Source organism: Morchella importuna (genome assembly GCF_003444635.1).
Source record: "Morchella importuna strain M04M26 chromosome Unknown Morimp01GS003, whole genome shotgun sequence".
Taxonomy (NCBI): Eukaryota; Fungi; Ascomycota; class Pezizomycetes; order Pezizales; family Morchellaceae; genus Morchella; species Morchella importuna.
Window position 1 is genome coordinate 1,177,810 of NW_025763400.1, and position 23,662 is coordinate 1,201,471.

Genomic DNA, 23,662 nt, shown 5'->3' on the forward strand with positions numbered 1-23,662 from the left:
GGGCCATGGCCAGCTAGAATATAAAGAGAATATCAATGTATTGATGAAGAACGACTACATGACTGCCATACAGAGATATCACATATTCCATTGTCTGCCCTCACACTCCGCGTTTCCCATGTCGTCCCACATTTTCCCTCTGAAGCTCTTGACATCCGAGTGATGTCGCATGATCCAGATTAATATGCAGGGTTAGGGCTCGGTGATCGACTTAACCGGCCGCACCCGGCGCAAATTGAACTCCCTGTGAGCATTTTTCTTGTGAACGCTTTTTGCTTTTGCAGGCAGCGCTGTTAGCTGTAAGTTGTAACTATGTATCTGCTTTAACCCCGCTCTCCTGGGACCGCTGGTGGGCGTGAGTCACATGCCTTCCCTTTCTGGGCGTGCGAAGTGCTCGTGGAGGGAAGGTGCGAAGTGAAGTAGCTACATACATCATGATACATGTAGGCAGAGTAGCTGGGGATCATGTAGAGTATTCCCAGGGTCTCGCAATAGCTCTACGCGTGACATCTTATATAGAGAATCGCGTCTCCCCACTTGCAACGTGTGTGCCGATCGCGATTCGATCCTTTAGCTGAGATTTAGGCTCCTTTTCACTCTGGCTCTACATGATACACTCGCTCGCTGCCTGACTGACTGACTTACATCTTTGCTCACACCTGCACTGCGTGGTAGCCTTACTTTCACTGCCTTAAGCTTACCTACCTACTCTGGCGCTCTAGAGAACATACTTCACCTACCTACTTAATACTCTACAGGATTAGGAGAAACCCACAATGTCAGAACCCACCGACATCAAAGGCCGTGACCGCAGCCCCAAGGCGCCGCGAAAGCCGTTCCCGCAGCGCTACACCGACGAGCCCGATGTCGCGGGCTCGTCCTCGTCCGCCATCCCGCTGCTCGACAACTATGAGGACGATCCGAGGGCGGACGACGACGAGGAGCTGCCTGGCTATGTCGAGCACCTGGACGGCGACTATGGGGATGTTGCTCGGGTTGTGAACGGTGCTGGCGCTGCTGGTCCTGGTGCTGCTGGTCCTGGTTTTCCTGGTGCTGGCGCTGGCGCTGGCGGTGCTGGTGGGGATATTGGTGGTGGTGATGGTCCTGATGCCCCGCCGGACTTTGAGGATTATCGCCCGGTGGTCAAGAAGATAAAGACAAGGCTTGGCATGGGAGATACGTTGGTGGTGTCTCACGACAAACACCTCAATACTGATGGGGAGGCGCTTTATAGGTGGGTAAAATCAATAGCACTTGTTTTCTCTTTCTCTTTCTTTTTTTTTTTTTTGCTTTATCCTATGAGGATGATGCGGTGCGGCAAGTATATGTTATGTGTGTGTGTGTACAGCTTCTACGACTGGCTGCTCAACTCACCCGGGAATGAGCCATTTTGTTTTGACTGAGTTATATGTATAGCTAATTCCATATCATCATTGCTACTACAGATGGCTCTTGAAAGAGAGTCGTAATCCGCCCAGCCCGGAAATCCACATACAAGGATACCATTCGGTCAGAAAGCGGAATGGCGACAAGACCGAGACGTCCACGGTGACTGATTTCAACTTCAAGATTAATCTGCGCTACCGCCTCGAGCAGGCCTATTCAAACGGGAGACACTTTCCTCCGCTGAAGACAGTCCATCCGACAAAGAGAACGAGTCGTGGTGGAAGATGGAAGACAGTGGCTCCCGACCCGGAGGAAGCAAGAACGGTTCGTAGCTGGGCCGACCAGTACTGTGAGGATAAATCAACACTGAAAGAGTATGCTTGCGCCCCTCTCCATCCTACCTATCTACTCCTCTGTTCCCCCTCCCCCCTCACTCCCACCTGCATCCCCCATTAGATATATCCATATCGATCCCGATTCGACATCGTATCGAGATACGCTACATACACGATCGTATCTTGATAAAGGGTCCTAAACACTCTTCCTACTTGTGCTTTGACACTGACACTGCATATTGCATCGCAGGTTCATCATGAAAAAGTCCTGTGTAGGCTGGGATCTGGAATGGCTGGGAAGCAACATCGAGGCCCTGATTCGCGCAACAAACTATCGCGGCCGTATCAGAGTAGACTTCCCCGTGTTCGAGGCCCGTGTAGAGATTTTCCCCGCCAACCGTATCTCGTTTATGCGCAAGAACGAGTACTGGAGATGGTTCTTCTACCTGACCTTTCTCTGGACGCTTGCATGGCCCTATCTGTGGTGCTTCACCAAGCGATACCATGTGGCGGAGACAGTGTGGAATTATCTCCATGTTCGCCCAGGCAGCCGGGTAGCGCCCGTCACCGAGGCTGAATGGCTCAAATTGGGCTGGGGGGAAGCGATCAAGCGCGCCGCAAAGGCCAGACGGACTGGTAGAGTAACCCATCACGACCTCGAGGAGGTCTTGAACCGGGCCGCGGCCGGTCCGCAGGGGGAACTGGTGAGAACTCCAAAGACTGGAAATCCCACTGTTGATACTGCGTTGGGATTTATCGCGGGTGTGGGAGCTATTGCCAATGATATGCGGTTATCATCGAGTGAGATTATTGGTTGGGGCGCCGACGAAAACAGCGAGGAGGAGTAAAAGAAGGCGAGCTAGGTAGCTCTAGCTTAGCTAAAGTGCCGACGTTTACCTCTTTTTTTTTTTTTTTTTTTAATTTTCTTTTTCTTTTCTTTCTTCCTTCCGAGCTCCCCCATCTGTTTTCTCTTTTATCCGACGGGGAGTTGAGGGATCAGATCGTACTTTCGTTGTTCCATTCGACGGAAACACGTTTTCCCAGTAAGAGGCCGTTGTTGCTTGGGGTTGGCGGTGGTGGTTGGTTGGTGGATAATGTCTCAAAACAAAAAAAAAAAAACCTTGTGTAGGGCAGGTGAATATTGTGGATGCGATTAGTTGTCCTGGCCTGGTAGAGTGTGTGATGTAGATAGATAATTGGACAGTTGGCACTTTTTTCAGCTTCAGTCATTCATGTCTTGATTCTGTGCCTTTTTTTATTCGAAGCGCCTTTTTATGTGAAGCAGCAGGTAGCTTCAGAGATATGGTGCCATACCTGGAAGAAGAAGTAGGTACATAGCATGATGTAGTTACTCTACTCTTCAGCATCTCTCTACCCGCCGAGCTAGAGACGTTGAAGGTCTTTCTCGTGACTGCCAGTACCTTGAAAGTTGATACTGCCGCCGCACCACGACATCATTTGTTCCTGTGCCTGAGCCAGTGCCCGCGTGTTCTGTGTCTCAGACACCAGCGAAAGGAACCAAAATGTCTCTCTTGTGTGATGCCCCTCACCACAGCCCCCTCTCTCTCTCTCCACCCCTCAGCGCGTGTTGCCCCTCCATCCAGCGCCTCTTTTCCCTGCTTGGTTGCCTGTCTGTCTGCCCTCAGATAGTGAAGCTACCGTGTATCATGACCCCTGCAACTGCCCGCCAACACATCAGGATCACCCTCGCAAACGATCTGCCAACCGACTTGGCGATACCAAGCATCTAGTCCAGATGCAGGTAAGATACAATAGTTGCATCCTCACGTCGGGCAGGTCTTTGCAACTGTGGGTTTAGCCTTGATGCAAGCACCACCACCGCTCTCTGTCAACTTGTTGGCCCCTCGGCCCCCTCCTGGCCAATCCGTTTGAACCAGCGCATATATGGATGGAGCTTTGAGTCCTTGGTATCGCGAGGGGAAAGAGAGCGTTCGTGACGTTCATTGCCCCTCCTTTGTCCCGCCCCGCTTTCGGGTAGTGGGCAGTACTGGGGGGGGGGGGGGGTATTCGAGGGTATTCAAGGGAGGAATTGCATTCGCTCGACATACGTACGAGCCCGCATATACATTCACGCATTGCAATCTTGAATATCTACTCGTAGCTTTATAGCGTTTCCGAACGCGACCAATATTGCATGACATACGAAAAAGCGCCAAATCCACCTTTTTGTATGTCATGCAATATTGGTCGTGTTCGGAAACGCTATAAAGCTACGAGTATGTAGATTATGTATGTGAGCTAGGAGATATGTAGGGTCTACTAGGAATTAGAGTAGATACATACCTACGGTACTGTACCAACTACTCTACAGCTCCAAGATATCCTATATCAGAACCACAAATAGGACCAACCACAACATCAACCGTCCAGTGAGAGAGGGGCGTCTCGCTCGCCGTTCCAGAAGCCATGGTTTTACCCATGCTTCGTTTTTCTCGCCTCCATGTTTCTCCGCAGCAGGGCAGATCTGATCGAGCTTAGCCTGTTGTACAGCACATGCATCCGGGACGAACCACTGGCGGTATTTGGTTTTGTTTTACCAGAAATCCGACCCAGAGTGGCGAAGGTACCCCCCCCCCCCCGAACAAGGGCCAATTGAGTTCCAATAACCCAGAACAGAAGGGGCTTGCACACCATGCCTGTCTAGTAGAGCATGTAGAGCTTCCATCCATACTACCCACAGACCACCACAGACCACCACAACCACCACAACCACAACCGCTACCACCACCTCCACCACCTCACCATGACTGGAATAGCTGCAAACTCGACACGTCGATAGCGGCGGGAAGAGGTGAGAGAGCTGACTGAGTGGGTTGGTGGTTGGTTAGTGAGGGGTCGATGTGGTGAGGGGCAGGGAAAAATCCAGGTAGCGGGATGAGTGGGAGGGTTAGTTGCTGGCTGGCTAGCTCTCTCTGGCTTTTATCTGGATGAGCACTTGGTATAAAATCCGTTGGATTCCCGCACAAATTTTCGCATTCTACTCTTCACTCTCATCACACAATATCACAAGCTACATACTTGAACATCTATACTAGAATCCTCTCGCGGTTCTATTCGAAAATTCAATCCATCAAGCTTTAAGCTCTAAACCTCACAACACTTTATACACAATGTCTAGGTACGTTCCATATCATGTTACCTTTCTCTTTCTCTTCTTTTATTGAAAAGGAAATGTTTTGGTTTCATGAACTCCCAACTAACATCTTTCACAGCGGTGGATACGAAAGGAACGACGAGCGTGTCTCCAACGTTCTCTCCCAGGCTACTATCGACAAGGCACTCAAGGACCATGAGATGGCCCAGAATGCCCGCCAGGGAGCACCAACGAACAACCAACAGGCGTCAAGCTACTCACAAGGTCCCGATAGGCCAGGAATCGCCCGCAAAGACACCACCTCCCGCCGCGACCCCTTGACCGGCGACCTCATCGAGGAGTACTCCGGCGATGGCGAGGGCCCCGCGATGCGTGCCCACTACAACTGGGACGAGCCCGGCAAGGCCCCTAGCAACATGCCCCAGTCGCAGCAGGTGCAGGGGCAGGGGCAGCGCGGTCCTACTGGATCCTCCCAGGAGCCCCGCCCTGGCCAGGTCCACCGCACAAACACCACTATCAGCTACAACAGCAGCGGTGACCGTGTTGAGGAGCACGATGGAGAGGGCTCTCTTCGTGTCCGCGCTCTCTACAACGACGACGAAGACCCAAGCACCACATACCGCCCAGCGCCTCAAAGGCACCAGAGCGAGAGAGGTCAGGACCACCGCTACTAGAGATAGGGTTGGGGTTTCTTTTTTTCTTCACAGTTGTTAGACAGTTAAGGTCTTCTTTTTTTCTTTGGGATGGTTTTCTTCTTTGGTGACTCTTTTCGTTGTTTCTCTGGTTTGGATGGGAGTTTTCTTTTCTTGCGGATGAGGGTGGAGTGGTTGGTTGGCGGGTGGGGTTGTGGGAAGTTTGGATCTTCTTTTTTCTCTCGTATATTTGCATCAAATAGATGATACAATTTCGTGCTGGGTATACGCATATTCAAGTGTTCCTTCTCTGTGATCATTGTGAAGGTTTGGGGGGGGGGGGGGGGCAGTCAATGTGCTTCAAGGTATTAGCTCGAATCCCTCAGCACTTCAGACACCAGCCATCACTCGACTAACGTTGATTAACTGCACATGCACATGTTGCACTGCCCGCCCTGCACGGAATCATGTGTTTGGTGCTCTGTTGTAAATTCTCCGAACAAAAGCAATTATAGGCTCCAGGTACATACATACTCGACGAGTCTAGGACTCTTTTTTGCTTCTTTCCCGATCGTTTATTTCCCGATTAGCCAACCATACCAATGCCAGGCTCTAGATGGCCATGTAGCTAGTACACTACCCCGACCATTCTAATCCGAACACTTGGGAACAGTGAAAAATTTGCGGGGCCGGATCTGAGTCAGGGAAGCTTCTAGTGTCTACTTTAATTTACATGTAATTAAATGTAACTACATACTTTGCTTAGCGCAAATCCTGGAAGAGATATCGTAAATTTACACACACATAGAATTGTGAACTTTAGTAGTAGTGAGGATTACCCTTTCGGTCTTTTGGGAAACTATAAACAGTTATAATTAGTTTTGCGGTACGAGAATCTTCTTTGGAACTCTTTTTGCGCTGTTAAATTAAACTTGGGTATCAAGATACTTTAGATGTGCGAAGAATAACCCGTGAGGCTGCTATTACACAAGACTGTGCTTGTTGTGAGACATGTTAGTTGTCGTATTATTAATTTACGAGTCTGGTTTAAATAATGTATGCCTCAGGGCTATATAGGCCAGAAACTCGTTGTGTTTTGAACTGGTGTATAGTATAGCTACATGTAGGTATAGGCAGCTCCCGGGTTAGGAAACCTACGTGGTATAACAATAAGGCTCGGGACAAGCAATCATGGTATTGTTGCAAATCTGCATATGCTACCTAGACGGCAGAGCACATGTACGTAGTTAGGTGCTGTCTGGTACCGGCCCTCCTTGCGCAATTAATTAATGCGATAGATACATTTCTATCATGGGAGAGTGGATGGCCATGGGGTGGAGGGGGAGGGGGAGGAAGGGGGCTCAAATGCATAAAATTGCGGTTGGGCCGTAGTCACCCACGATCACTCTTGCCGGTCTCCTCAGCTGCTGCAAGGCTGCACCAGCACCACTGGTTACGGTACCAGTCCCACTGAGTTCTACCAACAACCTTTAAACTTCATTTCATTAGATGGCGCGTGCTCATTCATGAAGGCCTCAAAGTTCTTAACCTGGGTAAATGAAACGTTAAGGCAGTAAGGTTATCTCTAGGTCTACATACATGTATGAACCTACAGCAAACTCTCATACGCCAAGACACGCATATCATGCTCAGCCTCGAAGACATTATTCGCTAATGGACTGCATCCAGTTGAAATGTAATGAAACGTCTTTGGGTTAAGCTTTCGTCCTCTGAGATTGGCCGTCGGGTTGCGCCCCGTGTTCTCAGATCTAGAACAGAGGGCGTGTTGTCGTTTGAACGTGGTCTCACGTCCACCGTTGGATCATAAAGGGAACAGTGCTTAGGACGACACTCCCAGAGCCACATACTTATCGTCAAGGAATTAAAGAGCTTTGTTCCTATCTCGTGCCTGGCTAAGCTCTGGGAAATTATCGTGCAAGATTCCATCGAATATGCTTTGATAATAATCCAGGTTGGGTCTTCGCAGTCAACTAACCGCAGTATATCTTATTGATATCCCGCGCGCGCTTATTATATAAGGTCCGCTATCATGTAACACTGCGCCTCTAATTCTGGGGCCATTAACTGTGGATACTTCTTTACATTTAAAGTGCGTCCTTGGTCGCTAGGCTGTGATCGATGGATGGGGTTTCGCAAGGCTTTGAACCTACAACAACCAATCATATAAGGCGGATCGATGGGCGTTCACTGAACGAAAATCATACTTATTATATGCTGATAACCGCTTTGACTTGAGCATTGTAAAACCCAAGATACAGACCCTTTGAATATCCTCAAGCTAGCAGCACCGTTTGATATACTCTCCCTCGAAAACAATCAACTAGCTAGAATAGGACTTCAGCCGATAACAACATGGCTCCCCGACGCGGTGCATCTGGAGAGATGACAGGCCCTACAGAACCCTCACCAGAGGTTATATATCCCATCGTCGATTATAGCAACAGTCCGCGCGCCATGATGGAGGCTCCAGTAGCGATCAACTGTCTCTATCTGGTTGGGCTCCTTAGTTCCGCATTCATATTCTACAGGTATACCAACCGCGATATACGGAAAGGCCTACTCGCTCAGCTTCCATTCGCGTTTATTTTCCTCTCCTCCTCCACAATCTTCAACATCATAACCGGTACACTTTTCCTCGCTGAGGATTTGAGCGTCCGTCAGACATATAACATAATGCGGGGCTTCTTCACGATGTGCTACTATCTTGGAAAGTTGTGCTTGCTGGAGTCTGTATTTTCAATCCTGCATAACCGCCTCTGCGCCCTCAGTCCCGGAAGAACACCGAGGCTCGCATTGCTTATGATATATCTGGATCGCTTTTTCGTGACGGTGATGTTTGCGATTGTCATCACGATAATGGGGTTCAATATCAAGTACACCATGGATTCAAATGATATGTATCGTGGAAGAAACGGCGTCACGTGGGAGAACTCCGTGGGCCGCTATCAGATACACTGGGATAGGGTCGTTTTTGTGTATGACTTTATGCTGCTTATATGTGGTCTTCATTTCTCGAATTTCTCATCACACCTGCTACGCCGGGCAGATAAGCTGAATCAAGACAAAAGGGTAAATTATCCAACTCTTTCTCTAAAGCTAGGTAGAGATACAAGAAGCTGATACAGTTGTCCCCGCTGCATGTAGGAAATCAAGATACTGCTGGCCCTTATTTCAACAGCGATAATCGTCAACGGCATGTTTTTTGTTCTTGTCGATTTGATGTCCCTCAGGGATATCGTATATCCCTGGGCGCGCATCAATGTTGCACAAACCGTTATTGATACTATTACCATGCACAGTGCTATTGCTGGTGTTTTGTGGGTTGCGATGAGGCGGGAGGATTGGGTTCCTGGCATCACGGGGAGCGGAACAGCGCCGCATTTAAGAGATATCATTAGGGATCGAAGAAGACTACAGGGATACTAGCTTGTGATATTGTACTACTGAAGATTGGGGTTTTCCTATATATCAATACCAAAGGTACTTTTCTTTGCTGTTTAATGGGATTTAGGTACGCGTTATGAATTTAAAAATTTTAATGTACATAATTGGAACTATAGTTGTAGGTGCGGGTACATGCGGTTAAGGTTGCTGCGCATTCGCAGTAGGGACTAATCTAGATTGAGCTTAGAACAAAATGTTAATTGCTTAAATAGATTGACGTCATGGACTACTTGGGCGTCCAGTAAAAAAAATTGTGAACGCCTAAGTAATGTTTTGAGATATCCACTCAAAGTATCATTTCCAGTGTTACTGGCATCATATGGTTATATTTGGATGGCGGACGAAGAATGAAGGAATCTGTCAGAAGTTTGACTTCTGCCAAAGTCTAGACCGTTATCGGGTGGAGGTTTGTCTGGCCTCCACACCAAGTCGGTAAGGTTGCCAACACAACACAGCTTTGAGGATTCTTAGGTGACCTCAGCCAGAGAGCCCAAAGTCTCTTCAGACTCTCAAAACAACTCGTTCAGATGTCGTCTCCCCCAAGCCGTAACTCGTACCTTGAGTACAAACGCGACAACGCCTAGATAATACGATGGATAATCACCACAGCATCAAACATCAAACGAAGACAGGGGAAGCAAGAGCGGAAAGGTTCTTCAGACTCGACCGCCTCCCAGCCCCCCTCCTCTCCCCCCTCCTCCAAGGCGGCTGAAGATAACCCCAGCAAGCCTCAATTGGTGAAGATAGACAGCCCTGCAATCACCGTAGCCTCGCTCATATCATTGTCGGAGCTGATTGCAAAATCAGAAAAAACTATCCCCAAAACGGTGTTTAGGCTCTTCAAGTATGTGATCAATGCCCGTACGAGTGCGTATCAGTTCTGGGCTAGCATATATGCGGAGGATCCAGACGTGGAAATCAAGAAAGCAAACAAGGCCCACAAGGCTTTTCTTGATGCCTTGAACACTGCATACAAGGTTCTAGGCGGCCCAGAGTGGGAAGTACGAGAAGCGGAGGAGCGGAAGCAAAAGCCTGGCGATGAGGCGACAGATGACAATGAGCTTGCAAATCGGTTTGAAGGGCTTAAGGTTGACATACTATCTTCTGACGGAGAAGCATCTGATAACCCAGACAAGCCTGCACCACAACGGGTTCAGCGAAAGAACAAAAAGAGCAAAGGAAAGAAAAAGAAGCCTACAGCGGCGCCGGAACCGAAACCACAGCAATGGCCATTGGAGGACTTCAAGCTCAAGGATGACCCAGGAGCTGAGACAGAGGCCGTCTTTGGTGCTTTCTGTTTCCTCAAGGATATGGTTGACCTTAGGAGGTAAAGCTCATAAACTTATTTTATTGCAATCATTATCATTATTTTTCTGACGCAGCAAATAAAGAGACGCCGCAAGTCTATGGCTACAAGTCGCGGCAGATGAATTGCACATAGCTATCGTAGGTGCCCTTAGTAACGTGGCTGTAGCGAGAGTCAAACAGCTTTAGTATGATGCAGCTGCAGAATTCCCTCAATTCAGTAGCTTTGACAACCTCATCCAAACTTTCTGCCGTGGAGACCTAGAAGGGTCGGATGGTAAACTCAAGTTTGGGAGGATAGGCCCTCTAGGCACCCTTGAAACCACTGCGGTAGACTTCCGCGAACATTTCTGCATTTGTGCGTATGAGGATCTCAGAAAATTCATCACGGACTACCGAATCAACAGAAACGGCAAACCCTCACCTGCCTATGCCTCATTGAGATGGGATCCGAATTTGAAGCTAGGGAAACTCAGTGCGCAGAAGCGGCGGGAATGGCGTTCGGATTTTGCTATGCTGTGGTTTTACGACTTTGTGAACTCATATGCCTCTACACTTCTCACTAGAGCGTTCCCACCCAAAACTCTAGAAACGTGGGACTGGAGCATAGAAAATATGGGACGCCAGACACGCCGTATGCTTTGGGGCCCTGTAGAATTCGTAAGCGAAATTGCAACCCTCGCAATGAAACGTAAAGACGCACCACTTGCAAGGCTTATCAAACCACATCACGTTTTTCAAGCTCAAGTCATGCTCGACTCGATGACTGCATTCAGAGGCTGGCATCTTGATGTCATGATTGGGGTTAGTGTTTTGCCTCCAAGACCGTGGGAACAAATGTTTACGGAGATGGATTCGTTCAAATCGAAATGCTTGAAGGGAGCAAACGATCTTTCGCATGAATACATGGTTGACCAAGAGCGTTATGGGGATCCTCGGCGGCACAAGTACCCAATTGATGAGATTCAAAATATCATGACTGAAATACAGCTCGTTCTTGGCGATACTATGCTCTCACGAGCGGAAGGCGCCCCGGCATCTAGGTTCGAGTACGTAAAGCCCAACGGGATGTGGGCCTATAACCCTTGGCTTTGTGGAACTGGTTTAGCAGAAGCTATGAATTTTGTGTATGACTTCGGTATCACTGCATGGGATAAATCAGGACTTGCTTTGTGTATTTTTCATCTCTACAATATGCTTCTCGCTACTGGCCATATTCCCGAAGGCAAGTTCAATATCATGGAGGACCTGCTGACAGTGTTTGAAAGCGACCTTTTCACCGGTGGAAAAAGACCCAACAACTTTTTCAAGTCTTGGATGTTGGCTGCTGGAGTGAAGGCACAGGTTCTGGCGGATCCACGAAAGAAACGCATGAATAAAGGTGGTAACGTGCTTGAGAGTGGGGAACGGATGTCGAGCCTATACCGTCGCGCAGAGGTCCGATGTTTCCATCGGAAGAGTTTACTCCGTGCCCTTCAAGATGCAGATTGGATTCCCGAGAGGCTACCTAAGGAGAGAATTCCTATCGTCAATGATACTTCCGCAGCCCAGAAAGAGAGAAGAGAAAAGGAGAATTTGCTTTTCGAGGTTATGAGACGACCTGGAAATATGCCGAGCGATAAAGTTAAAATCGATCACCCAGAAAAAACCGATGAGGATTTCCTCATAGCACTTAGACGTGCATTGGTTTTGGATGTCAACGGTTCAATTCCGAATGGATCACTCAACTTTTTGGCGCTTTTAGGCTTTTTTATGCGGGTATTTGAGAAACTTGATGAGGGAACGAACTATTTTCCGAGGCCGTTGGGACCCCCGGTTGGGCCGACTCTAGCATTATATAATAATGTCATGAAGTTGGCCTTAGACCTGGAAGTCGAGGGAAATCGCTGGGGGGAAATGAGGTTTTGGAAAAAATGGGAAATTTATTCGTGAAATACGTGGCTGGTGTCGAGTTGGGAGATTTTGTATTTGTTGATTGGATTGTTGATGTGGATTAAATGTCGAGGAATTTCAGGGTGATGGGAGGTGTATTTTTGTCTTTCATTTTGGCATCCTTAATCATTGTTCTTCAATTACATGTCTAGTTAAAGTCCCCGTAAATCGTGGGGTACATGATATATTGTACAAGAATTTTCAAATATAAAGCCTTTCTGGCGGGGGCGGAATTCATCTATCATGAGGTATCACTCGACCTCAATTCACCCAATTTTTTGAAATGTGATTATGTTACTCTTCAGTCTTTTTGGTCTATAAAATTATTTTCTTATAGTCTCATATTAATAAGCTAACAAGATAAACGTGGGGGGATAGCAAATATTCCCAAGAAATTCGGGATAGCAAATTGATTTTGCAGTAGAAAAATAGAATTCTCAAGGGATCCGGCATATTGAGCTCCGCCATAGCGAGGTGCAACTGTACATAAGTGATTTTACGTGGGATAATGAAGCCTGCACATGCAGCTGAAAGACCAGTCCAAATTAAAATCTAGAGCACTATATCCCTTGGACGGATGAAACTCTCAAATTCGCAGCCTTCCTCTTTCAGCTGATACTAGCCATATCTGGTAACTTGCGTTGATTTTTGATTGGCTCTATGATTATTACCGCACATAAAAAGCAACAATATTACCTGAATAAGTGCGTGCACGGTCCAGGCTGCGAATTTGAGAGTTTCATCCGTCCAAGGGATAGCCTCATTGAACCGTCACTGCAAACCGGTTTCACTCAGAAAGGGGGGAGACTATATCACGGGGAAAATTGACGGGCGTGGGACCGGTATCGAATGAGCACCGGCCGTGTTTACTTAAAACATTCAAATAATAAAGCTTAAACCACATGCGCCATGCCGGCGTAAAATACTTTAGTTTAAAACCAACACTGACGTTTAGGTAGAGAATTTAGCGCGCTCCCTCTCACTATGCCGTCCTTAATATGTGAACTACGAGTTCCTGTAAAACTCGCTCATGGGGAAATTCTATCTCTCCGAATTCGAGGCAAAGCAAATCTTGTAATAGGGATAGCCTCTGTAATCGGTCAGGTCTTCCAGATTACGATCCATCACTGCTACCATCATATCACCAGTTGGTGTATGTACCATCACCATCACTCCAACGAAATTCAAATATTCCCTGTCAACTCCAATAGTCTTTTTGAAAGTCGCAAAATATCCAGACGGCACATTCCTCTAATTAAAACGTCTGAGCTTTACTGCAAATATATCCGGAAGAGTGGCCGTATGTTATCAAATGTGATGGAATGGGAGCCACTTTTTCGTTTCTGTGAGATACTTGAATTGATGTTCGAGGACAAAAGTTAGATGAAGAAAGCGATTTAATTTCGATACAGATGTGGCGATGGTGGTGGTGAACTACCCTAGAGGTGCACACAGTACTCTAACGAGCCCACAGCTAGCGTCAAAGTCGACTACTCTCGCCAGTACGGTGACTGCTATGCCTCCTTCGACCATTCCATCCTTCCGTCTTCCCATCCATATAGGTTCTCTCCCCCTCCATGACGAAATATCCAATGTGTTAGGCCTCTTGTTGCATTGGAGGAGTGAGTGGCTGGTCAATAATGATTCATTGATTGATAATTCGTTGATTGTTGAGTGGCTGGTCAAACTATTATGGCGATAAGTCGATGCTGAATAGTACGGGATGACACCAAGTGAGTGACTCAATATGGTTGAGTGAGCGTTAAATGGCTAACGATAAGCCAGTGAGGAAAGGACGGAAGAGGGACCACTCTTAAATTTATACATGTACTGAGGACGTTGCAAGGCTGATTTTCGAATTCCTGGGCTCGTGCCGAACTTCCGTCCATGCCCGTATCGGTGGAACGGACAGTACAGATACCCCCCATTCCCACCCGGCTATGCATGCACAGATAATCCCCTTCTAAATTGTCCACCCCAGATTTATGCCAGCTAAATATAACCGGTGCTTGTACTTAAGTGGTGGACGTGGTATATATATAGCAAACCATATATATACAGCCGCTCTAGCTCTCAATTATCCACGGGCTAGAACCATCCATCAACACCACCACTAATAAGATGCTAAAATCTAGTGTAGGACCAATTCATTGATAACAGAAATAACAAGATCTGTTAACGTGTGCCACACTCTCCACTGACCTTCCACGTTCTAACAAAACGCCCGCTGGGCGGGCCGGGGAGTGTACGTGAATGGTCTAAGACTGGTAAATAAACCATAGTTATATCTACGTATAATGGCGCATGAATTCATAATAGTCAATGAGAGAAGTAAAATTTCATAATATAGTACCGTACTAGAAGAACGGGCAGCGGAGGAAAGTGTGGAATTGTTCCTCTCAACGTGCGGGGATATGGAATGAATTTGCAAGAGAAATGTCCACAGAAAGCCCTGCTCTCGAAGGGACTTTCTTTCTTCAAACATTAACTGTCTCAGTTTTAAGATATGGAGCTGTATTGATCATCGGCTAGGGGCGATCCCAGTTTATAACCTCGTTTCAATTCTCAGCTGGTCCACATGCACATGATATACAACTATTTTATCGAAAATAACCTAAAGGAAGGAAGAAGACTATCTCTCGGACTTGGACTGGTATTCTGATATGATCGGCAGAGTATCTCCTGATTTTGAAGAGATCATAACTTGATTCATTGGTCGAGGAGCGTAATTGTTGATTGTATATATTATTCAAGAGAGATGAGGCAATCTCTTGAGATGAATACGGGCAATTTACTGTAGCTGACTACATTTATAACAAAAAAAACACTAATATTATGCCCGGTATAATTATGATAATTATATAAGAAAGAAAAAATAACAACACGTGCACTCTTAAAACGCCTAAATTAAAGATGGACGTACTCATGAAATATCACTCGCTCATGGGGAATGGCTAGCGTTGGAATTGTTCCGAGCCTAGGAGCAAAGTCCTAATACTCATATGAGTGTCAGTATATATGTCAATATGTAGTCATATATAGACTGTTCTGGCACAATATTCTTGTATAAATAAGGGCTTTATATGCCCCCTGTATTATAGTTAAGCAAGTCAATTGGGAAAGTCACAGTCTTCCGCATTTATTATTCTTTATTATTCTTTATTATTCTTCACTACTATTTATTTCCAACAGCTAGATTGTAATGCTGGCCACGGGTTCATCGGCAAATAGGATCAAAAGGAGAATACTGCCTAGAGACCCAGATTTCTGGGATAGAAAAGATCGACGAACACATGTTAGAGTTGATCCAGTACTGACGATGTGTCCCTCCAAGATGTAGATCCATGGTGACTAGCCCAACCCTACGGCTTTGAAGTCGGCCATCCTTGCACACAGCTTTTTACTCACCCCCACGCTCATCTCAGCTTCTCAAAATCTCCAAACAATATCTCTACTTTGAATATCAACGGAATATCTAGATGGGGATCGACGGATATCTCGGGAGTTCAGGAAGTCCAGAAGTGATGGAGGGTCGTTGTTGAAACAGTCCCAAATAATTGCTTATATAATCGCTCGGACAGGTTCCGAGAGATGCTCCGGACATGTTCAGACTGTCGAGGGGGAGAAGCCCGGATACTCTCCGCTCGTGAGAGTAGGGCATAGAGAGGTATAGCTCCTTCTGTTCCCAACAACGGATTTTTACTTACCGAGATCTTTGATATTCTGCGCTCTTCAGGGGTTTTTGATTTGGTATAATCTTGCTGTTACTTCAAGTTTAATTCGCATATATCTTCTTCCGCTCCGGTTCTTAGGTTCTTGAGTTCTTGGATAAATATTTCGAAAGATACTCTTATTTGCTTTTTCAGCTGTACATTTTGACAAAGAAAACATAAGAAACAATGAGCAGCGGCGGATTGCAAAGGAAGCCAAAGGCTACAGTGGAGAGGGCGCCATTCTCTAAGACAATCGAAATGTGTATCCCCGAGCAACTGGTACGTATCCTCGCTTCTGATTAGCTGCTATACCGAGATAAAGTGCTGATACAATCTGATAATAGGCAATACCCGAGAGAGAGGTCCGTGATTCAGGTATGTAACCTCAATGTTTTACGATAGAGGAACATAAAAGGTTAACGCAGTGTATCAAAAGTACTTGATATTCAATCTCCTCTCCAAACACCTATTTCAACAATGATGGAGGAGAGTCTTTCTCAGGTTTCCGAGACACCTCCCTCCAGTATTGCCGCTACCGGGGATGAAACAAAGAGTCGAAAAAGTTCACTTCGTTCTGAGGTAGCCTCAAATGATGCAGACCATTCGCCCTTTTGGACGCAAGCCCAAGAGGATTTCTTGCCTGAATTGTTCTCAGAAAACGTGGTAGCAAAAATTTGGGGGATAGCCGCAGAGGCATTATGGCAGGTAACTTATTTTGCTTTAACCTAAATTTAAAACCGATATTGAACTGCTCGTTAGAACCACCCGCCAGAATCAGCGCCGGAGTATACACAACCTCCAAACGGGACAACCTACTCAAATACCGATATCGATTTCTGGACGTCCGGTTTCTTCCCCGGGAGTCTCTACCTCTTATTGGAAAGAGCTGAGCTCTATCCAAACCATTTCCCCCAAGCCAAGCTCCATAAAGCAAAACTTCTATACGCCAGTCGTTGGTGGTCAGAAAACCTACACGCTCAGGCGAAACGAACCGATACTCATGATCTTGGATTCATGATACAGCCGTCGTTTCAAAAAGATTATGAGCTGACTGGGAACGATAGAAGTTTTCAAACGCTTGTGACCGCCGCAGAAAGTTTGGCTAGTAGATATGATGAAAGAGTCGGAGCTATTAGAAGTTGGGATGTGTGTAGAACCAAGAGGTATAAGTTCGAAGATCCGTCGAAAGACTATCTAGTCATTATAGATAACATGTTGAGTAAGCTTTGTCCATGATCCAATAATTCCATACAATTTTACTGACCAGAAAGACCTTGACTTGCTCTTGTATGTAGCGTCTAAAACTGGCAATGCACGTCTAGCAAATATCGCAATAACCCACGCCTCAACAACATTAAAGCACCACATTCGGGAGGACTGGTCTACAGTTCATGTTGTCAATTTTGACCAGCATAGCGGGAAAGTAAAGGATAAATTCACAAATCAGGGATATTGGGATGATAGCACTTGGAGTCGAGGACAGGCATGGGGTGTTCTCGGGTTTGCTCAAGTCTATGGATGGACAAAACGAAAAGAATTCTTAGATGCTTCAAAAAGGTTGGCGCGGTATTTCTTATCCAGGCTTCCGGCAGATGGTGTTCCCCATTGGTCAGTATATCTCATAACTTTCTTTAACACCGCCGCCCAGGCACTGCAGTTACTGACTTGAAATAATGATATAGGGATTTTGACGCACCTCGTCCGACTTATCGTGACACATCAGCTGCAATGATATTTGTTTCGGGTGTTCTTGAGATCTACAAACACTGTTCTGGGCCACTCGAAGGAGCCGAATGGCTATATGCCGCGAAGAAGATTATAAACTCAGTCCTCAAGATGTCATTATCTCCTCGTGCCAGGTTCTTAAAGGACGGTAAAGTCGACATGGGAGGTTTCGACGCCATCTTGAAGAACGCTACTATTAATAATTATGAATACGCCCCTAGGAGGTGGGCTGATCATGGACTTGTTTATGCGGATTATTTCTTATTGCAGGTGGGAAATAAGTTGTTGTCATTGGGACTTTTAGAGTAGAGCTCGACAGACTATGTGTGGTATCATTTCCTTTTATTCCCTGATTACTCAACCTGGTATCTACATACCCCATTCCTTTCAATACAGGCTTCGTTATCCTTCCAAAAATAGTATGAGAGTATGTAAAATAAAAGTCAGTGTAAGCTCAAAATATTATTATTGTGAATAGGGACTTTTCTTCCGCAAATAGACCAATGATAAACGATAAAAAAAAAAAAAAAAAAAAAACGCCAGTAGAAGCCCCGTAGCCACAAAACCACAGTCCATTTACATCCCGCCGCCATACGTAAGTACTCGGTCAAATCCGGCGAACTGCGGATCTGCAAACAGATTTGAGAACTCTGTCAGCTGCTCTACCGTAAAGATACCTCCGTCCGAGTGATCAATAACGCCATTATACCCGTTATCAAAATGTTGATGTTCATCTTGTTGGTGTTCGAGACTGTTGCCGTAGGGATGATTCACGTTGCCTACGTGGCTTGCAGGCGCCTGGAAAGATAATGGCATGGGTGGACTTGCAAGTTCTAATGGCTCTGACTCCATAAGCTGCCCATTCTTTCCATTCATACTTTTACCTGTCATTTGAAGGAACTCGTCTGAGTCAAAATGATCAGAGTATGCTGGCTTGGAAATGTCGACCGATCCTGTAGCAGCAGAATCGCTGAACAGTGTGTTTTTGGGGTCACTTTGTGCTTGAGCTTGAAGGAGGCGTTGAGCAAAGCCCGCCGGAAGGTTGTAGGCATTGTCATGGTCTGCGTAGAGACCGCGCCAGCGTTTGGAGATGTCGAATAGCGCTTTGACTAGAGTGACGAATTCAGGTCGGAGCTCAGTGTTGTAGAACGAAGCATGTGCTATGGTTGGGGCATTGTTAGACAAGCTTGTGTTAGAGGGCTCAAGTCAACTAACCTAATAGCACTCGACCAGAGACAAATAAACAGAATGCAAACTGGGGGTTTGTAAGCCCGGTGTTGTGGATCAGGTACTGCTGCGTAATGGTTGTGATCTCCACAGCAGCAGATAAACAGGTATCTGCTGAACTCGATGATGGCAACTTTATGGAAAGTGTTTGCCACTGAACGGATGGGTAAGCAATGCCCTGATGTAACAAAATGACAGAAGTGTTATGGGTAATGTGTGCCAATGTGAGATTGGGATCCATCTTTCCATTCACAACAGTTGCCTCTCTCCACTGTGGAGGTAAAAATAACTTCCATCTAACCAACCTTAGATCCAATTCCTTGAAGCGCATCAGCCACTGCTGTACCTCTTCAGGAGATTTTAGATCTACTGCCTGCTGTAGAAAGAACCTAGTGACTTGACTAAGTAACTCAGTAGCTTCAATGCAGTAAGAAAACCCGCCAAGATTGACTACCTCTTCGGAATAGAATCCATTAGAGTTATTAGCCGAGTCACTAGGAAAGGGGTCACTTATAAGTGGCACCCCCCCTCCATTTTGTCGTCGTATGTTTTGTGTACCGGAGTTATCTGATATACCGAAATAACGAGTTCGAACAGGCTTTTCTGCTTCCCAGATGGCGCCTTCGCAGGGGAGACGACGGCGTACATCAGCGCTTGTGAGGGAGGTATTCCATCTAGATGTCAATATCTTGTTAGCCAGCTAGCTAGGCTAAATAATTTTAAATAAGGGTGGGTTAGGAGACGTACCCAGTCGCGACTGAACAAAATCTATCGAGAAGAAAAACGTTCCAGAACACCCTTCTTCGTTCTTCGCCCTCGGTCCAGGTTTTTGAGGGTCCGAGGAAGTTCATCCTATTTATCAATCGGTGCGCTGAGCTATTTCCTGTATTTCCTTCTGCATCATCTTCGAAACTGAGTTGTAGATGCTCGACCGTTCTTGTCATGGAATCCACTATGGCCCATGATTTTGGTCCTCTTCCTGAGCCAATCTATGAAACTTAGTAAAATTAGTTCGCCTAAATCAGCTGGGGTTGGTAAGACTCACAGTATCAAAAGCTATAATTACAAGTGCTTGTAAATTCTCAACGGAAAACATTTCCATACTTTTCAAAATCACTGTCTGTCTCGAAATCCTAAAATATCGATCCCTGACCTCTTTTCGCTCCAGCCGCTTATCTGCCGAGAACCGGACCGTTGCCGCCACGATGGCATGGAGGATCGTGGAGAGTGCCGGTCGCGTGGCTACCGACTCAAGACGCCGCAAAAAGGAAGTTTTATGCAGGATTGGAATCCATGGATGGATTAATTCAAAATACAAGTGCACCAGTATATCAACCAAATCAGCAGGTGGGAGTGAGGAATCTTCACAGTCAAGGAGATCAACAATCGTTGGCCGCCGCTGTTGGCTAAGCTCTGGATCTGATGTTGGTTGTTGATACGATCGAGGGGAGACATCGTGGTGGTTGTTCAGGCGTTGTCTTTTTGCAGAACCACCACTACCTGAAGTTGCAGGAGATGATGCTTGTAACAGTTCTCTTTTCAGACCAGATATTTCAGCAGTAAGTAAGTCCAATGGCTTGGAAGGAGACCCGCAGTCAGACAACTGGGCGAAATTCCCAGGTGATTTGGGCCCAAGATTTGGATTGAGCTCTCGAATTGTAGAAAGAAGTTGGCGTGTTACGAGAGTTTGACCAATGAACATCTTCTCTAAAATATCGAGGCGTTGACTTAACGACTCGATCACACCGGCTTTTACTCCCGGTCGTGAACGCGACTCATCATACTGGCATTCGATGTCTGGTATCGGGGTACACCCGGTCGGTCAGTATCATGAGGTTTTTCGTCAAGGAACCATTTGAAGCCAGAGAGACTAACTCATGCGGGCACAATGGGAGCATGGTTGCTCTCGTGAGCATTTGGCTTTCTTCTTTCGGCAGGACTGACATCTGTAGACGTTTGTATTAGCAGCTATAGGCAGTTCAGAAATTCTCAAGGGAGAAAGAGCTGGTGGGAATTTACGCTGGTCCCTCATCTTCAACACTCTCATCCTTTTCTTTTTCACCCTTGTCCTTTTCTTTATCCTTTGAAGCAGCTCTCTTCATTTTTATGACAGTTATTAATATTGATTAGAGAAGACAATAGATGCTCCAAGCTAATGAGAATATTTTCCGAGGGGATGAAGGTCAAAAATGCGACAAGATGCTCTGGAGATATAGCCCGAAGGAAAGGAAGAAAATATGGATGCCCAGGTACAATGAATCGCCGAGATGTAACGGTTTACCTGTGTGACACTTACACCACCCTACTCCTACTGCAGGGCTTTTCTCCCTGATAAATATCAAATCGAGTTTAGCGAAAGCATAAGCGGTGCGCGGGGACTGTTGGGGTACTGATTAATTTATTCCATATACACACCTGCACACTCCACAACAGCCAGGACTTGCTGCTGCCCCTGTCCTACACGCATGGAATCCCTGTGGAATGCGGGGGAGAACACGAATATCATTTAACCGGCCTCCTTTTAACCACAATGATGGTGTTGACCGGGGGGGTACAGTACGTAGCTCGTAGCTCATCGAGTCCCGTTTGGTGCCTGGTATTACTCCGAACTGAATGGATACTCTACCCAGCGTGTGGGCAGAAGAATTGACATGAGATGCATGTCCCGGCCGGGGCCAGTAAAGTGCTCTGGAGTGCGTGATGTGACCACGCTAGTATCGATTCATATCCTGTTTTTTTTTGGTACACTACATGTACAGCTTAGGCGTTTAGTAAAAGGTCGTGAAGAGATGTACCTACAAGCGTTGCAACGGGACCTTTTACTGAACGCCTTGGTACCACTAGCAACAAAAATAATACTGCAATGTAGGCTGGGAATAAATCATAGGCTATCTATTGATCTGATGTACATCTCTACTAAAGAATAAATCCGAGGGTGCACTGATAGTGGGCATCCGCAACATTGCCACAACTGCTGTTGGAATGTCGTTAGGGTGATGAGAACACCAAGGTTACACCTACATGTAGCTACAGTACACACCTCGGCACCAATGTGATAGCATGTACTACGTCGTGAGTACTTCCATGAGGCCGTTAATATTCGTAGTACGGACTAGCAATCGTTGCCGGCCAGTGCTGGCCCAAACCAACCCAGCCCATGTCTACTGGATTCAGACCACCCGATATCTTGATAGAGGGTACATACATGTATGTAGCTCATGTATGTAGTCAGTTAATCATCAATCAAGAACCTCCTGATTCGGAATGGCCATATCTAGCACACACATGCACACACATGCACACACAAAATTGCCAGTACTAAAGGAATACAGAGCTCTAAAAAGGCTAAATGAAGGATCATTTCTGCGCGCAACTCCTCAATTGATCAATTGATCATCGAAAATTGAATCCGGCAATTGCAACGACACATAAAACAGCGTTTCTGAACTTCATAGAAGTCTTTCGGGGCAGGCTCGATACGGCCTCACTCTTTTGAATATGAAAGACCATGCATATGTCGATACGGTTGGTAGGGTGCATGGAGGTCGCGTTCCCACCGAGAGTGGCCACTTATAATTAAAATTATATAAATTATATAGAGTAGTACTAGGTATGTATGTATGTACATACGACTGGACCTAACTGTACTCGATAAACGCTACTGTTGATTATAAAAACCTAATGGTAAGGAATTAATACGCACCTGGAATCAAGGATAATCAAATGGTACGGCCGGAGTCACCGAGCTAGGCTTTTAATTGGGTCCATGAACTGTAACTTGGCATGTCTGTACTAGCCTTTGATGTCAGCCTTCCCAGTCATAAGAGTTTCCGTACTATGCCAAGCGCACAAACCCCTCGACCTGTTCTACTGGTTGGATTTTATCATTGATGCCTTGAATTAGGCCTCAACACGATGTTGACGTTGACGTCGTAGGTATATTTTATAAAGTTGATCGGGCTCTAGATACAGCAGCCTATTGGAATTTCATATAAAATTCACTGGAAGCTGTATGTTAATAAATTTACTGACCACTCAGCTGACCAGACCAACTTAAGTGAGGTGAAATCTACACAGGCCAAGCCAGAACACAATATGTGCAACATGTACATGTTAACATGTAGTCAGACACAAATTAGGACTGTATAACCAGCGGAAGCTATAAAACACCTTCTGGGGTTTGTTGTTTTGTGGGGGCTCGAGGTTCATCCCATCCATCGCCCGGGTCATCTCCAGTACACGTCTAGATCTCCACCTAATTAATGTAGTGGTAGATGCATCATCCCATCGTTTCTTTCCGTTCCATGTTTCATATTCCCCTCATGCACATGGGTTAACTTAGTTAAAGGAAGATCGGCGGGGAAAGGCACGTTTTACTGTAGGATACGATGGCGCTACCTGCCCCACTTTTCTTCTGATTTATTAGCCTGTTGTGAATGTGCGGTGTAGGCTTAATTAAGCTTTATACTTTATATGCATGTGATGAGGGAAGCTGCAGTGACTATAATTGTAGGTTATACCTAGGAGCTCCGTGCTCTAAACGTTAACAGGCCAGACCTTCTTCATACACTAATTGATACAGCTTTCTAGTGTTTGAACTGTTAGTATATATGTAGCTGAGCACAGCTGCGTTCTGTCCTTGTAGAGATAATGTTCGCGGAATTTTATTTTGGTATCATAATACATAATTCTATTAACCAGGAATTCGAACTAACAAACAAGTTCAGGAAAAATAGGCATTTCACTACATGCACATATTCAAAATTGGGCGTAGAACCATGATTCGCTGGTTGGACGGCACAATTGCACTGACAGCAGAACATTGCA

The 23,662-nt window shown here is 46.1% G+C and overlaps 7 protein-coding genes across 7 annotated transcripts; 6 read left to right on the plus strand and 1 right to left on the minus strand.

Moving 5' to 3' along the window:
- Positions 1-776: 776 nt before the first annotated feature.
- On the plus strand, positions 777-2,569 carry LAJ45_01815 (uncharacterized protein; the record flags this gene model as incomplete). The annotated part of the gene is made up of 3 exons (XM_046111408.1): positions 777-1,234; positions 1,446-1,760; positions 1,972-2,569. 3 exons carry the CDS (start codon positions 777-779, stop codon positions 2,567-2,569), a joined length of 1,371 nt encoding a protein of 456 aa, XP_045975352.1.
- A 1,613-nt stretch (positions 2,570-4,182) lies between these two features.
- LAJ45_01816 (uncharacterized protein) lies at positions 4,183-4,550 on the plus strand (the record flags this gene model as incomplete). The annotated part of the gene is made up of 2 exons (XM_046111409.1): positions 4,183-4,305; positions 4,359-4,550. 2 exons carry the CDS (start codon positions 4,183-4,185, stop codon positions 4,548-4,550), a joined length of 315 nt encoding a protein of 104 aa, XP_045975353.1.
- Positions 4,551-4,852: 302 nt separating this feature from the next.
- LAJ45_01817 (uncharacterized protein) lies at positions 4,853-5,510 on the plus strand (the record flags this gene model as incomplete). The annotated part of the gene is made up of 2 exons (XM_046111410.1): positions 4,853-4,860; positions 4,955-5,510. The coding sequence occupies 2 exons, from the start codon at positions 4,853-4,855 to the stop codon at positions 5,508-5,510; spliced, it is 564 nt and encodes a 187-aa protein (XP_045975354.1).
- Positions 5,511-7,841: 2,331 nt separating this feature from the next.
- Positions 7,842-8,915, plus strand: LAJ45_01818 (uncharacterized protein; the record flags this gene model as incomplete). The annotated part of the gene is made up of 2 exons (XM_046111411.1): positions 7,842-8,558; positions 8,634-8,915. 2 exons carry the CDS (start codon positions 7,842-7,844, stop codon positions 8,913-8,915), a joined length of 999 nt encoding a protein of 332 aa, XP_045975355.1.
- Positions 8,916-9,252: 337 nt separating this feature from the next.
- Positions 9,253-12,170, plus strand: LAJ45_01819 (uncharacterized protein; the record flags this gene model as incomplete). Its single annotated transcript, XM_046111412.1, has 5 exons — positions 9,253-9,365; positions 9,419-9,486; positions 9,543-10,260; positions 10,325-10,379; positions 10,428-12,170. The coding sequence occupies 5 exons, from the start codon at positions 9,253-9,255 to the stop codon at positions 12,168-12,170; spliced, it is 2,697 nt and encodes an 898-aa protein (XP_045975356.1).
- Positions 12,171-16,069: 3,899 nt separating this feature from the next.
- LAJ45_01820 (uncharacterized protein) lies at positions 16,070-17,917 on the plus strand (the record flags this gene model as incomplete). Its single annotated transcript, XM_046111413.1, has 6 exons — positions 16,070-16,162; positions 16,228-16,258; positions 16,320-16,588; positions 16,643-17,102; positions 17,179-17,491; positions 17,566-17,917. 6 exons carry the CDS (start codon positions 16,070-16,072, stop codon positions 17,915-17,917), a joined length of 1,518 nt encoding a protein of 505 aa, XP_045975357.1.
- A 267-nt stretch (positions 17,918-18,184) lies between these two features.
- On the minus strand, positions 18,185-20,937 carry LAJ45_01821 (uncharacterized protein; the record flags this gene model as incomplete). Its single annotated transcript, XM_046111414.1, has 6 exons — positions 18,185-18,768; positions 18,824-19,509; positions 19,583-19,824; positions 19,881-20,632; positions 20,711-20,781; positions 20,855-20,937. The coding sequence occupies 6 exons, from the start codon at positions 20,935-20,937 to the stop codon at positions 18,185-18,187; spliced, it is 2,418 nt and encodes an 805-aa protein (XP_045975358.1).
- Positions 20,938-23,662: the final 2,725 nt, after the last annotated feature.